This window comes from Branchiostoma floridae, chromosome 10 (assembly GCF_000003815.2).
Source record: "Branchiostoma floridae strain S238N-H82 chromosome 10, Bfl_VNyyK, whole genome shotgun sequence".
Lineage (NCBI taxonomy): Eukaryota > Metazoa > Chordata > Leptocardii > Amphioxiformes > Branchiostomatidae > Branchiostoma > Branchiostoma floridae.
The window spans coordinates 7,822,017-7,837,743 of record NC_049988.1 but is presented as its reverse complement, the minus strand read 5'-3'; the positions used below and the strand labels follow the sequence as shown (position 1 = coordinate 7,837,743).

The 15,727-nt window shown below is 43.2% G+C and overlaps 1 protein-coding gene across 1 annotated transcript in view; it reads left to right on the top strand.

The window, feature by feature from the left end:
- Positions 1-15,727, top strand: part of LOC118423818 (mediator of RNA polymerase II transcription subunit 1-like) — a gene marked incomplete in the record, with an annotated part of 28,254 nt that overhangs the window by 9,208 nt on the left and 3,319 nt on the right. Inside the window, 16 exon segments of the mRNA XM_035832071.1 lie at positions 546-694; positions 1,932-2,007; positions 2,509-2,563; positions 3,504-3,665; positions 4,193-4,264; positions 5,150-5,224; positions 5,841-5,879; positions 6,405-6,484; positions 6,941-7,027; positions 7,565-7,679; positions 8,202-8,326; positions 9,331-9,455; positions 10,170-10,350; positions 11,021-11,116; positions 11,623-11,728; positions 12,004-15,727. Coding sequence (XP_035687964.1) covers positions 546-694; positions 1,932-2,007; positions 2,509-2,563; positions 3,504-3,665; positions 4,193-4,264; positions 5,150-5,224; positions 5,841-5,879; positions 6,405-6,484; positions 6,941-7,027; positions 7,565-7,679; positions 8,202-8,326; positions 9,331-9,455; positions 10,170-10,350; positions 11,021-11,116; positions 11,623-11,728; positions 12,004-15,727 — 5,267 coding nt within the window.

Sequence of the window (15,727 nt, the reverse complement as noted above, 5' to 3'; positions counted from 1 at the left end):
ACACAATCTTTATAAACGAATTTGTGCATACCATTTATTATATTATAATGCCAGTAGAACTTGGATAACATTCTTATTCATATCTGTATTCCTCCATTTTGTAGTTTAATACTTCTTAACTTAAGATTAGATTATGTCCTTTACAGTAACATCATAGGTAGCATGCATAGTCCAGTGGTTAGCTGCCCTGCCTCTGGAACTAGAAGCTGTTAGTTCGATTCCGGCTGTTTCGCTCACCCGACATGCATACTACCGGAAAGGGTTGCAGTCCTTAGGACAGGACGTTAAGCTGTGGTCCACTGTTCACTGTGCTTGTCAAAAAGAGCTAGGGGAATTTCCCCGGTACAACGAACCTGTAAATACTAACTGTACATAGTCTGTCTTCTCTGTCACGACCAGTACATGTAGAAGACTAGCTCTTTAATGAGCTAAAACTAAATCAAGATCACTTTTCTTCTTTTTTCCTTTTTATCATTGTGAGTTGCATCATGTACATGTACTTTGTATGTTGTATTATTGCTAAACATTTTTTCTCCTGTGTTTAGGAGGAAAGCTGTCCTCAAATAAGGATGAGAAGAGCGAAGAATTATCCGCTCTGATGCAGCGATTACGAACGAAGAGCGCCCAGATCAAGTCATGGTCCGACACCAGCAAACTGGTCAGGAGCGCCATGGTCTGGACCACCAGCTTAAACGTATGTTACAACTCTTTTTTAAAGTCTGAAGTATTCTTAAAACTTCGAGCCCTTTCTCTGCAGGCTAAAACCACGCATCTGCTTGACAATATCCAAAGACCCACATACAGGGGATCTGGACCATTACACTGCAAGATGAACATTTTGTGGGGGTGTTATTTTTATTACATCCATAATAAAACCAGCTGCTGCGAAAACAAAACAACATGCATCATCGTCAACCTCAGTGCATAGGACCTGCCAAACCACATACGATTCAGACAACGGGAACATGCAGATACAGATGCGAAAGCGCGTAAACGTGATAAAACTAAAGGTCTGTCGCCGGAGGTTACCTTCCGTCACAGACCAATAAAAGATAGATATGTTAGGCCACAGCAAGTAAATCTTATGGATGATCATCATGTGTTAGGAGCATAATGATTGTAGTTGTAGAAGTGACACTTGATAGGTAGCCATGAATGAAGTTGTAGAAGTGAAACTAGTTGGATAGTTGGAAAAGTGGCACCTAATATATGGAAACCATGACTTGGTAAGTAGAAATCAGTACACCACATCAGTGTCACTTTGACTACACCAGTGCACATCTTAAATACATGTGCAGGAATGAATGCATTGTTGGCTGTGAGGCCATGTTTTGTACCCTTAATTCTTGTTACAACGTTTAAGGTGTCTATTTTTTTAAATGTACCCATCTTGTTTTTTTTACCTGTCTTGTTTTTATATTACCCTATCTCACTATTTTTGCAGTCTGCAGAGGATCCATAAAATTTACTTGTTGTGGCCTTAGGTATAAACTTAAGAGGAATTTTTAGCATATGCCTGTGTCTTATCAGTTTTGATTTTCATATACATATACCTACATTTGCCAGTTATCTTTGAAACACAGTGTTTACACAGCTTGCTGGAAGTAACCTTGATCCAAAGTGAGCTTACACAGATAGCACGTAACTGCCAATTATATAGTAGAAAACACAATCAAGTCCAGATTCTTTATCCTATGATGTATATATTTAGACTAGATAAAAAGCTCGTTAGAATCTCTTTGTACCCTTTTATAGCAACAGTGATGTAAATTTGACCACATGCTTTTGAACTGTAGAATCACGTTGCTATTGTAGTTATACTGGAGTCATCAGCACTCCATTTGTTGCAAGTAGTCAACCATTTATGTGTCAGCTCTTGATGATATCGTAGTCATTCTATTGTTGTTGTTGTTGTTTGTTTGTTTGTGTAGGACAAGAGGGCAGTAGACAACATGGATCACTCCCGCCTGAGAAAGTGTATCAACGCCCTACAGAAGGCTCTAAAAGGTCAGGCTTAGTTTCCATCATAGAGTTCATTTTTCATGTCTCATTCAGAACTTTATATGTTTGTATTGCATACCCGGTAAACCACCTATTGGTGTAATGCACCAGGTTTATTCTGAAGAAAACAAGCTGCATATCCGCACAGATTTATTTGATCCACTCACACAGGGATGGTACACTACTCTTTTCAATAAGTGTGGCGTGTTCTTTAACATGCTCGAGGTGTGACTCTCCTCAAACATAGGACCTCCATTTGACGGCCTATTTGAAGGGTATCCCTAACCGAAGCTTGGTACAGTACTCATTTACACCTGAGTGAAGTGAGGAAATTCATGTTAAGTGCCTTTCACGGGGGAACAACGTTTGAGCATATTGGGAGTCTCAAAGCCAGGACCTCTAGGCTGTGTGCCAAACAACCTGACATTACACTATGTATCACCACAAAGAAAGTGACATAACTGGCACAGTACTGCTCACCTAACCTGTGATATGTTTTTTCCACAGTCACAACCCTGCCATCCATGGTGGAAAGGCTGGACTCTGTTGCAAGACAAGTTGGGTGAGTGTTACAAAAACTCAATTCAGTAGATTTAGTAGTTTGTACTGGCCACATAGCCACCTTTCAAAGAGATCAGGTTAAATTGTTAGAATACAAAGCTACGTTATTCATGTCATGGCTATAGCTAAATTGACAGCAAAGATTTTGACAAATACATGTTAATTTACATGAATTACTTCTTTTATAATGTCCATAAAGGTTAGACATCCAGGTAATATGATAATGCCAAATAGCAATTACTCAAGCAACTAGATATGATTTTGGAAACGGTCAGATGTTTCAAACATCTGTTATCTTTTGTCAGTGACACTGTTACTATGAGAGTCACTAACAAAAGATTACAGATGTTATCTGAAACGTTTGCTTATTTCCAAAATCATATCCAGGCGCTTGAGCGATTACTATTTGGTGTACAGGTAACATTATGGTTGCAGCATTATGTAGAGCCAGTGGCCCGAGTTTGAGTTCGGGTCTGAACATGACTTGAAAAAATTGCATTGTCCTTTAGACTGGGGCATAAATGGGCAACCCATAAAAGGCAAGCTGTAGCAAAGCCAGATTATATGACAAGTAGCTACCTGGAAAAGTGTCGTAAAAGCCATGATAAACTGTGCTTTCATAACATGGTAGGATGACAAGTTCCAGCAAACAATGTAAGATGTTTCACACTACCTACAAATATTTCCAGAGTGAAATACACAACACTAAGGATACTGTAAATGCAGAAACTTTCGCGGTGGTTTAGTGTTGGCGGTTTTCGCTGTGGTCGCTTCACCATGAACATTTTTCCATGGCAGGAGACTACAGTGCATGGTGCTACCACGAATTTAAAACCACCGCAAAAAGTCCGTTTTCCTCCTACCACGAAATTAAATCCCTGTGAACTTAAATGCATTTACAGTATATCCATTTATTAAGGACCGTTCTATCTTGTATCCAGCTTGAACTTCAAGGTTAGCTCCAGCGGCCATGAATGTTGCATCAGTTCGGAACTGTTTTACGTGGAGATCCGACTGGACACGAGCGGCGGCGTGCAGGACGTCAGGGTCGCCCACCACGGCTCCGAGTCGCAGGGCTGTCTGGAGATGCTGAGAGTTCTCAGGTAGGGTCAAAGGGCAGGCATTTGCCAGCAAATGTAATATATGTCATCCTCATCATTATATCCTCATTGTGTACCATTCCATGTGTATCATGTTTCTCCCAGATCTTTATGTGATCATCTTGAGTGCATCAGTTTTAGGTATCTGGGGCTGTGCCAGGTAAATTTGCCAGCAAATGTAAAATATGTCATCATCATACCTTTGTCATTGTGTACCAGTCCATGTGTAGCATATCCCCCAGATCTTTGTGTGGTCATCCTGAATACATGCGTTTTAAAAATGATTTTGAATAATGTCTCACCAGGCGATAAAGGGAAATCAAATCAATCTTGCACGCTTTTTGTAAACTTTTGTAAACGTAGTTATCTCTGAACTGGCTGTATGATTTGTTTTATTCATATATCCCTAGCAGTAGAAACATCCAAAAATTAAAGGGAAACATTCTACAGTTTAAAGCTTAAGGCTAAAATATCTAAAACATTGACATATGTATTTAATATTGTTAACATGATGTTGTTCTTGCTCCTAGGAATGGAGACTTTAAGGAGTTTGTCGGCCACCTAAAGGGACTGCTGAACATCTACAGAATACCTGGTGACAGGTAAGTCCGGAACAGTACTCACAGTGTTCCTTCATTTCTTCTGACCCTTGTAGCACATAGGGAAGCAAGTTTCTTTGCTATTTCAGTATTTGATTAGCAGGGTATACTTTTACAGGGAGGGTTTGCAAACCCTTTCCCGTTAACTTCCTTGAAGCACCTCCTTGAACAAGTCCCTTCTGAAAGAAGTCTGTCGCCCAATTGAAAGGCCTTTACCAGAATTGAACAGGGTCTCCCAGTCACCAACTAAATGGAAATAGCAGCTCAACTGTCAGGCTGCTACCAGTTGAGCTACAGGGACATCTCATATTCACAATGCAGCATAATTTAAGGCCAAGATCCTAGAAATTGAATTGGTTTGGCCTAAGCTTTACTTACACGCTTCAAAGTACAGAGCTGGCAGATTAAACGGAATAGCAGATTACCACGTAGGTGATTCTAAATTTAGATGTTATTATGAGCAGAGTATTTATGTTAAAAGTCTCTGGGGTGTTAATTTGAATCAAAAATAGATCTGAAGATCTTGAGGGGTAGAAATTGGCTCCCAGCCCATCATTGATAAGTGGATTTCAACTTATGAGGAGCAACTTTCACAAGTGACTAGTGTTTTTTTTTTTGCTCAAGTACATTTAGTGATGGATGTAGTTGGTGAAGGGGACACTTCAAAACTACTTGTCATCTATGATAAATCATTTGCCTGTTGAATCAAAAATGGATATGTTGAATGGTAAAATTTGGAGCGGCTTTCAGGGGCTTTGTTCTATGCCCATTTAAGTTCCTCCATCTAAATAATTTTTCACCTTTTAGAAAAGCACTCTTGGCCTTTGGAGATTTGTTAACAAGTCCTTGTAACTCCAGATTTAGAAATGTTGTTTTGTTTTTCCTCAGTAAAATAAAGATGAGAACATACCAGACACTGTTGTGCATGGAGAGTGATCTGACCAAGATGGCCGACGCCTACAAGTAAGTACAATGTCTTCAGGTCAAGCCTTTAAAGATGAAAAGTTTCACGGTGCAGAATTATTCCCAGTTTCGTCTACTGTCCTCCCATCATGCCTTGTACAACTGCATCATGGGAAAGCAATGAAGACAGTCATTTCCTTGTAATGGCAAAGCTTGCTGTTACATCTTACTGTTTGCTACTTGTTACTGTTTCATGTGTTCATACCATCTTACCAATCTCACGGCGTCTATGGAAGTATTTTCTGTTACACTACTTTTCAGTATCTAAATAATTGCACACATTATGTAAATTAGAGACTGTCATCTTAAAACATGCCTCTGCCCTTGAGGTGTCGCCAAAAATCTTGCCTATTTTACAGACATCTGTCTTACCAACCACTTATGAGTGCCATTATTCAGTCATTTCACAGAACTTAAGGTAGACAGAAATTGTGGCCACTTTGTCATCTCCACTGGCAAAATTGGTACATTTGATATGTATAAGATCTTATGATTAGATCAAATTTCAGCAGGACTTGAGAAAGAGGATATCCTAAGACGAAGAGAGAAAACCTCAGTGTGCCTGCCCCATACTTGCTCTCTCCCTGTACACAACTGTTATGTCCTCCTCTTACAGTGAAGCATTCCATGAGGAGGGTGTAGGGGAGACAGACAGGTTGGACATCATGTAAAATATTTGTGGTTGCTTGACGGTCTAGGCCATGCATGCATTAGGTGTTGGCACTACTGTTTCTATAGGTCTCACCCAGTCTTACACAGGTAGCAGTGTGGTCATAATTATTATCCTGCAGTTGCCTGTCAATGTTGGAGGAAAAGAAAAAACAAAATTTACTTCTCACAAAATTAAGTCTAATCAGCCATCTTTCATCCACTCTCTAGTTCTACAGTCTGTTACTAACTTCTACAGTTAGCTAACTGTAATGCCGAATGTTGTGTGGTACATGCGTAGTTGTTAGCATCTAAGTTTTGGTTGTTCTCTTTGCGCTGTTACTGTTTCTTAAACATTTGAGGATTGTCACAAGAAATTTTTTACAAAAATACTGGACAGAAGACATTTGAAATATTGAACAGGAAGTCAAAAAGTATAACACATAAAACAAGTTTGCAAGTCAGTTCACAGTTATGGTGGATTGATATTTATGGAAAATATAGGTTTGAGTATTGTTGTTCTTTCTTACAGCAGGATGTCAGGAGGAAGGGGTGACCCTATGACCCAGATACAAAAGGGCATTGTGGGATATGTCATCCCAAGACAAGGAGGTGGGTTAGCAAACTTCTCAAACTTCTCAAATTTCAAAACATGTTATTATTGTAACAATAACAATGGTAAACAATATCTAAACACAATTCAGTCTCGACAATTTGTATCATTTTTCTTCAGTGTTACAGTAACTGTCAAAGCATTTTTGTCTTACCATAGGAAATTGATATTTACATTGAGTGACTTTTGCATCAGATCCTTAGTAGTTACCGGTAGTGAATTGACTTGTTCAACCAGTTTTTCTAAGTTAGCTGTACTTGTATTGAATTCTGCCAGTTCATTGTAGTGGTACTGAATAAGAGTGATGGATGTCACTCGAAATGTCAGGAAGTTTCCTCCATTTTTCTATCCAGTTGTAGGGATTGAATGTATTCGAATATTGTTTACCTGATTGTCTAACCTTCATGAACATGTCACAGCATTTTAAACTTTTTGAAATGGCAATGTTCCTACAGGTCACCCCATGCAGCTGAAGTGCTTTATTTCTCCCTACGACATGTTGAACGTTGAGAGAGAGAAGAGTGAAACTATTCACGACAATGGTAAGTACTTTTCCCGTGAAGGTTGTTAGTACTTTTCAGCCAGGATGTAAAAATGTTCTGACAGCCTACAAAGAGCTCACACAGTCTCAAGATTCACTAATCTGTTCACACATACAAACATATGCACACACATTTACATGCATGTCATGTTACACATGTTGGTTCACTATTGAAATATCTATTGAGAGGTCCAAATATTATTTCAAGAACGCCGTCTGGTGTTATGTAGGTAGACTGTTTGCCTTGCACTCGGTAAGTTATGAGTTTGATCCCAGCCAAGTCATACCAAAGACTTGGAAAAATGGCTCATACTGCTTTCTTAGCTTAGCACACTACCAGTGGACTAGACTCCTGCTGTAGTGATTGCACAAAGTTGTGTGGCCCATGGGATATAGAAACAGAGATTGGTGCAGCAATATATACCATCTGGTGCGGGAAGGACTTAAACCCAAACCACCAATTTTATCCATATCTTGTAAGATATTTGCATATTATCTTCAATCATCAATACAAGATTGTTGCTGTCTCTCCCACCAGTTCCACGTGATGTTGGTCAGTCGGTGAATGTTGTTCTGGAGGGCTCGACTTCACACAAGCTGCAGACACAGCCGCTGTTCGCAGGGATCAACCCACCCCAACATGACAGCAAGGGGTCAGTAGGGTAGGGAGAACTCACTTTCCAATCATGTGGTGATTCAGAAAGGTGTGTTTGTTGGTGGGGTAGGGAGAATTCACTCACCAACCATTTGGTGATTCAGAATGGTGTGTTGGTGGGGTAGGGAGAATTCACTGATCAATCATGTAGAAAGCAGAAAGGTGTCTTTAGATATTGATTTGTAACCTAAACACTTGAGCACACAACTTTGTAACCTAAAAACCTCAATACACACAAAAATTGGAGGTACATGTTTATCAGTGTCATTGATTGATGACTATTTCATAAACTAAACTGAAAGACACAAAATGATTTTGATTTTAGCATGGTTAAGGCTTACAATCAGAAGCATTTGGGAGCTATATGGGTTGATAGAGATTTCAAAATATCCTTGTCCAGTGCATCAATTCGATGTCAGGGTCCATGTATTTTAATAGAATAGTTCTACAGAGTGTCATCTTTGAAAATTTGTCAAGTTTCTTAAAGATAGAATAGATAAATTCTTGTTTTTGTTTGTAGGAGTCCAGCCTTTGCAGGAATCAACAACAACAACATGATGCTGTTGCCAGCTTGTTTCTCCCTGGTGCCCCCCTCCCCCATACCGCTGTCCATCTCAACCATCAAGAGGATCCACTCTGCTACAGGTTAGGCATTATTATTGTTACTATTGGTTGGGTCAACTACTCTCTCTTTGCAGCCTGGGGCTGAATTGCAAAATTGCAAGGAGGTCACCATATGCAGGGCTAATTTAAAATCGCTTGAGTCTGGAGCAGCTACATTCAGTGCTAACTCAGGTGACATCAGTACAGTGGTATTTGCTGCAGGTGCCATAGGACTGTAGGTTTTGATGTTCTAAGCTATGTTTCCACTCTGTAAGGCCACACCAATTTAATTTCTTGGTTCACGGATTCGCTCGCTCCTATTTGTTGGAAAAAAAATAAAAATAAAAATTACTACTCAGCAAATTTTCACCATTAATGAAACCATTCACCAACTTTCTGGTATAGCAAATTGGCCTTTATATTATAAGCTCCTTAAAGTGAGGGTACAGGTGCTGTTACTGTACAAAAATAGTGTTTTTGTACTTTTTTCAAGCTGAAAACTTTTTTTCTTTATGTTTTGGATTAGCCGTTACCTTTACCCCAACCATTTTACAATTTTTATTTTTATTTCGCCCTCTCGCTCCATAATTTTTGTGAAAAAATCCGTGAACCAAGAAATTAAATTGGTGTGGCCTAAGGCTACAAGAGACTGATTTGTGTAGAGACCTGAGTATACAAAAATATGTTGGAAAGTGGGATAAACATCATGACAATTTTCTTTGTCTAAGAATATTGGTAAGCTGTGATAGTGAGTTTGGGAAGAGTTGGTTTGTTACTTTGCTTTGAATCATTTCTGTACCCTGCTTTTGTCTTTCAGTTTTTTTGTGCTCGTATGTGTATTTTGTACGTGGGCCATGAATTTCTGTACTTGTAATTCAATGTGGAAGATGCGTGCATGGAAAATTTTTGAAGAAAATAATTTGTTTTTGTATAATATACTTATATAGCACTTCTTTGTGCTACAACTGTTTTACTAGGGTAAACCCCCTTAAATGCTATTAAAAGGTGTTGGAAGAATTTTATCTGAAACCTTTCCCACATCACAGGCATCTTGTGTGGTGATGAGGGCAAGGCAGTTCCCATGAACCGACTGGTGACACAGAACGTCATGGAAGCCAAGGGGATCGCTGACATGGACAATAACAACGGACGCAATAAACTCTTTCACGTGGTGAGGCACAAACACTGTCTTACTGAATATCCCTGGAGGACTCTTAATGGTCATGATGCAAAACATAAAAACTTGACTTTGAAGCTTTTCTCTGGCTATCTATAAAAGAACACTTTGTCTTCATTAAGCTTTTGTAACACATTTTGGACCCTCTCAAGACTTGGCTCCCAACCACTCCAAAAGCATTGTCGGCACTGAGTTGGGAGTAGCATGGAATCTATCCTGTGCGATCAGAGCACCAGTTTGCTCATTCTGATCGCATCCAAGTAGAATCTGAGTTTCCCAACTTTGATTTTTCAAAATTTTCAGTGTACTGACACAGATAACTTTTGAAGACTAGTAGGCAATCTTACCAACTAACTCCCAACCACAGATGACTTTGCTCATGGCTAACTCCCATCCATGGTCTGGAGAAGGTCAGGAGGCCATATTTGGCTATGTGTGACAGGCTTTTAGGAAGAAAGACTTTAAAAAGTTTAAAAGCAAAATGTAAGTACAACAAGCCACTAGGGAACCCAAAATCTAATAATCTTAATGTCTCATCAAGATGTACCCACATACCAAATATTGATTCAAGCCATCCAGACCTTCCCAAGTTGTGCTGTGCATCCATAAACATACACACATAAATATACACGTGCATACATACACGCACAAAAAGGCAAAGGGTAATAGACACTATTATAAGTACTTTTCCAACGTTTTTGTCCACAGACCCTGCCGGATCAACACCATTCTTACTACATTAACGACGCCCCCGATCTGAAGGGGGTTCTGGTGAGTAAGATCCCCTTCACCCACCCCGCCTGTGTGCCCAGAGTTCTGGAGGCCCTCCGACAACAAACTGTCTACAACACTCTCATCACCAGCTGTGTCAGGAAGGGCTGTGAGGAAGGTGGGGAAATCGTTTCTATGGCATTCGTTATTGTGATATCCAGTTTGTTTTCACCTGTACCTGATTGTTCTAACCTGTACAAGTGACGACCTCTACATAAAGATGCCATTGTGACTACTATTTGGAGGTCCCTTAGATCTACATTGACCAGATTTTATCAGTCTCCTGAGTGGTCTTCTTGAGCAGTTTTAACAGGACTTGATTTATTCTTCTGAAATATGACGCTGATACCAGTGGACTAGCCTTTGCTCTTGTACTTGCTCTACTGTGTGGCCAAAGGGCTCAAGAAACTGAAATAAGTACCGCGCAATATACTTCAATAGCTATGGGTAGGATTTCATTTAACCAATGAAAATAAGCGTGGGTTATTACACTAGCTTATTGCTATTAAAAAGGCTAGCACTAGCAATAGTCTTAAAACCAAAAGAATATGTGAAATTGGTTATAGGTCATTGAAATCAGAATTATCGAGCATTTACCAGTACTAAGCATCAACTTTGGCGGTGCAAGAACTAGAATTATGCAGTATTATGAGTAATTCTGTCCACTAAAGCTGCATCTTAACAGCAAGCTATTTCAATTTCTGTATCTGTATAGCTGGCATAACAGCCCTTTGACATATCACGCCAAATTTTGCATCTTAGTCAAACTTACCATGCCTTCCTTACAGCCAAGGAGAATGCCCAGCTGTTTGAAGTGAACACGACATCACCCACAGGAATCTCTGTCACATTCGAGCACCCCGTTCAGGAGAGCATGGCCTGCTGTAAGTCCCCTTTTTGTACGCTGATAAATGTTAGACATCCAGGTTTGCCAAGTAGCAGTCAGTGTCACTACGGGAAAGGTAGTGGATGCTAACTGAAACGTCATAGCATTTCCAAAATCATATCCAGTTGCTTGAGTAACTGCTATTTGGCACACTTTTTGTAAGATAAAAAATTCCTGATTCTCACATATGTACAGATCTGAATACTGTAAATGCATTTAAGTTCACGGGTATTTACTTTCGCGGTATTGGGAAAATGTGATGTTTGATGTTGTTTAAAGTTCGCCGTAGCACCATAGACTGTATTAAAAAAATGTCGCGGCGGTGTTAAGTTTGTGGTGAAGTGGCCACCACGAAAACCACGAACATAAAACCACAGCGACATTTCTGCATTTACAATAGCTGAAATATAGCTCCTGAAAGTATGCAAAGGATAAGATACAAACAGTGAGCAGAGGCAGGCTTTGTGTTCACTAATGGTTACACATATGTCTATGCATTTCCAGTGGAAATTGACCTCGCTGACCCCAACCACGTGAAGTGCAAAGTTCACATCCCAGCAGGAGATGCCCCTGTCTGCACAGATGAGTACGCCACCATGGTCATGAACAGGTTTGTTTCTGGTCCTACAAGCAGGAGGCACCACCTTGCTGTTTTTAACAGAACTGCAGGAATTTAGCTTCTACTTTTGATGATGCACTTTTCCTAAAGACTGATTGATGCTACTGATACATTTCTACCGACAATGCTGGACCTAATGTCCTCTGTGACACCTGTCTATTTTCATATTAAACAGCAAACAACCATTAAGCCACAAAGATTGAACAGCTTCACAATTTCGTAGCTTTGGTTTGTCATAAGTGCCATATGTTCTGATCTTGTTGCAGATGCTTGTCCATACCTGTCCTGATGCGTGCCATCGCCCGCCATGCTGTGGCTCATCACAAGGAGATGCAGCGTCAAATCACCACGACATCCGCCGGCATCCTGTCCTCGCTATCCAAGGCAACTGAAGGGATCGTCATGTCTCACGGCTTCTCTGAGTTTGCAGCGGTTACGTCTTCTGGACTGAAAATAGCAGCAGTCAAAGATGGCAATGAGCAAAAGTTGTCCAATGCTAATCTGAATCTTCTGGGGGTGACTTCTCCTGGTGGGGGTGGAAAAGCGGGTGGAACGTTACTGATGCATCTAAATGGTGTAGACCCTTCTCAAGGCAATGATTTTGCCGGAGCGGCTGTGCAGTACAGGCAGGCCTCCGTCTCTCCTTTCACCCTGGCGTCTACGACAACGGGAAGAGGCGCGCAGGCTGAATTACAGTTCACCGATACAGATGCCACCAAAGTGTCGGAAAACCCCATGTTGGCCAGCTTGCTCAAAGGAAGCATTCAAGGGCCCCCTCACTCTAAGAACCATCCGATGTTGATGAACTTGTTGAAGGAGCCGGTGGGGGTACCCCCCCAACCGGGGCAGATGTCACCCCGCGGGACTGAACCCCCGCCTCCCACCAAACAACGCAAGAGGAAACGGAAGTCCATGACGGACAATAGGTCACCAAAACGACAGCAGAGTGAGGAGGAATTCACTAAGGAGCTGAACGCCATGGACTTTGATAGCAACATTCCATACGACGCCACCCTACAAGCTGACCACCTCACCCCCACCACTCCCCATCCTTCCACGCCAACTGTGCAGTCCCCAGCCAGGGCCTTCCCACCTCCGCTCCCACATTCCATGCAGCTCAAGCCTTCTCTCGATCCTTCGGGGAGGGGGGAGGCAGTGAAAGACTTCACCCAAGACTCGGAAGTCACCGCGATGCTGAATGACATTGCTGAGCAGAGTGAGCAGCTGAAAAGGCAGGGTAGTCGAGACGGCGCAAACCCCCGTCTAGGCCCGGAAAACTTGCCACCTCTGGACTCGACAGGCTTTATAAGAACAGACGGCTCAATGGAGGACCTCACAGCTGCAGGTGCTGTTGCTCAAGGGGGTGACCTCCAGCCCTCATTTGACCCTGCTGATTTCGTAGCTGGGGATTCAACACCTGGAACCGATCATCTCGACACTGACTATACCTTTCCCACAGAACCCATTGAGTTCAACACAGAGGTGTTAAACACTACGGATACCAGCTTTGTGGACAGTCTCATTGAGGAAAGCTCAGAAGGAAATGTGTCCATGGACGTTGAGAGCTGTGACGCCAATGCATTTGGACTTGCACTGAATCCATCCTCTGTTGCCTCCAAAATCTCCACCTCTGGTACAGACGTTTCGGGAAAGTCACAGGCAGCAGCGGAGGTTGGTACTGAAGCGATGGGAAGTGTGAACTCCAACGTAGGATCCGCACTTTCTGCCAGTTCTTTTGACCAGGGTCCTTACTCCGGGAGCGACCTGCAAGGACTCGACTTGTCCATGACGGCAGCATCCACCCCAGAGGTCCTAGACCTCTCCACAGGCCACCACACCCCATTGGACCAGCAGACCGAGCCCACAGACCTTTCCACCAGTCAGAAGTCTTCTTCCTCCACATCCCTGCAACAACTTGAGCCAACAGATCTATCCACCAGTCTTAAACTGTCATCAGCGAACCCTCCATCATCAACAGCTGCAAGCGCAGCATCCGTTCCCAGCTCCTCTGCCACAACATCTTCTGCCAGCATTACCCAGCAGTCTACAGGGAGCCTGAAGATCACGGTGAGTTTAGGGAACAACACAGCCAGCATTAAGAGCGGAAAGTCAGACAGTGAAGGCAGTCGCAGTGACGGCTCCACCAAAGTGACTAAGAGAAGAAGCTCAAGCAGAAGCTCTGCAGAGGGCAGCAATGGAGCTGAGAGTAGCGGCAAGAGAAGTCGGGCAGGGGACAAGAAGGACAAAGGGAGCAAAAGGAGAAGATCAGAGGCAGGGGTGTCCCCCCCTCGAGCAGCTGGTGTCGGTCCCAACGGTTCCCGCACTCCTCCAGTTTCCAAAACCTTTACTCCCCCATACAGTACTTCTCCGGCAAGGTCCTACACTCCCCCTGCCAGCCTGCCCGGTGCCTCCTCTCAGCTCCCCATGACGACACAGACTGCGAGGTCCCACACACCTCCAGCCAGCATGCAGAGCTCCCGATCAGGCTCAGGGGGGAAGCCAGCTGCCATGCTGTCCCTGCAGGCGAAGACTGTTGGAGCTATTGGCAAGTCAGGGAGCCTGGGTGGAGGTAAACCCTTGTCTGGGACAGGGAGTGCAAGTCCAATGAGAACAAAAGCTCTGTCGAAATCTCTCTCCGAAGGCAGCAGCAAAGGTGGACAGTCCCCACGATCTAAGTCTCAGTTGTCGGGGTCAGGAAGCAAGTCATCCTCGAGCAAGGACAAACCCTCCAGGATTATGATCACCATCAGTAGGCATCCCTCAGCCTCATCTTCCTACACAGCCACCTTGAGAAATGCTAAGACCGAAAGTGTCAGCAAATCCAGTTCCAGCAAGAGCGCCTCTTCTAAAGGAGGTGATCAGGTTAGAGCGTCCACCCCGACTACGTCAGGCCCCAAACCTGCTTCGTCATCGCCCAAAGTATCCACCCCGACTCCCAAACCTGTGACATCCGGACCAAAAACTATATCTCCGGTGCCCAAACCTGTATCTGGCACGCCCAAAACGGTAACACCCAGTTCCAAAACGTCGTCATCAGGCCTTAAAGTTGCATCTTCCAACCCCAAAGTTGCTGGCCCCACTTCTAAACCTTTAGCATCAGTTTCTAAGTCTGTAACTCAGTCTGCGTCACCAAGCCTCAAGACATCAACTTCTGCACCCAAAACTGTGACATCTGGATCAAAACCGCTTGTGTCAGGGCCAAAAGTAGCTAGCACAGGCTCTAAAACCACATCATCGGGTCTCAAACAGCCTTCAGCTAGTGCCAAAAGTACAACATCAGGGCCAAAACTGGTGAGCAGTCAGTCGAGCAAATCACATCCTGCCACATCGTCCTCTGCAACTGTCTCTTCCAAGGTTGCTGTATCTTCCACTTCTAAAGTATCGACTTCCTCAAAATCCTCCAGCTCTTTGTCCTCGGCAAGCAGCAAGGCCGCCTCTGCAGGACTTGTCACCGCCTCTGCAAACACCTCTGCCTCCACAAAAACAAGCACTGCGCAGAAGGAATCCAGCTCAAAGCAAAGTTCAAGCTCAAGCAAGGCCAAGACCAGCACTGCATTGCCTAAACTGGCCCAGGAGACGTCCCACACCACCACCCGACCTGCTCCTCTTGTCATCTCCACTGCCCCGGCCACTTCTCCAACAGTCAAGTCGACTGTGTCTCCACGTGCGACTCTGTCCTCCCCACCTCTCTCCCGATCCAACTCCAAGTCTCCCATCCGTTCCCGAAAGGGTTCTCTGTCTGCCGTGATAGACAAGCTAAAGAACACCGCCAGCAGCGTGCACGTTAGCAGCATCTCCAACAACGATAGCGTCGTTCTGGTCACAGCTCACGTTAGTCCCACCTCGCAGGCTAGCACAGCTGAAAGTCCGCAAGTCAGCACTGTGTCGTACGGCCACACGTCAAATGGCATCCCTGAGCTGCCTGCCATTAAGGCTGATGTCAAGACCACAAAGGATGCAGTCAAGTCCAAGTCTTCCAATGTGGTGACT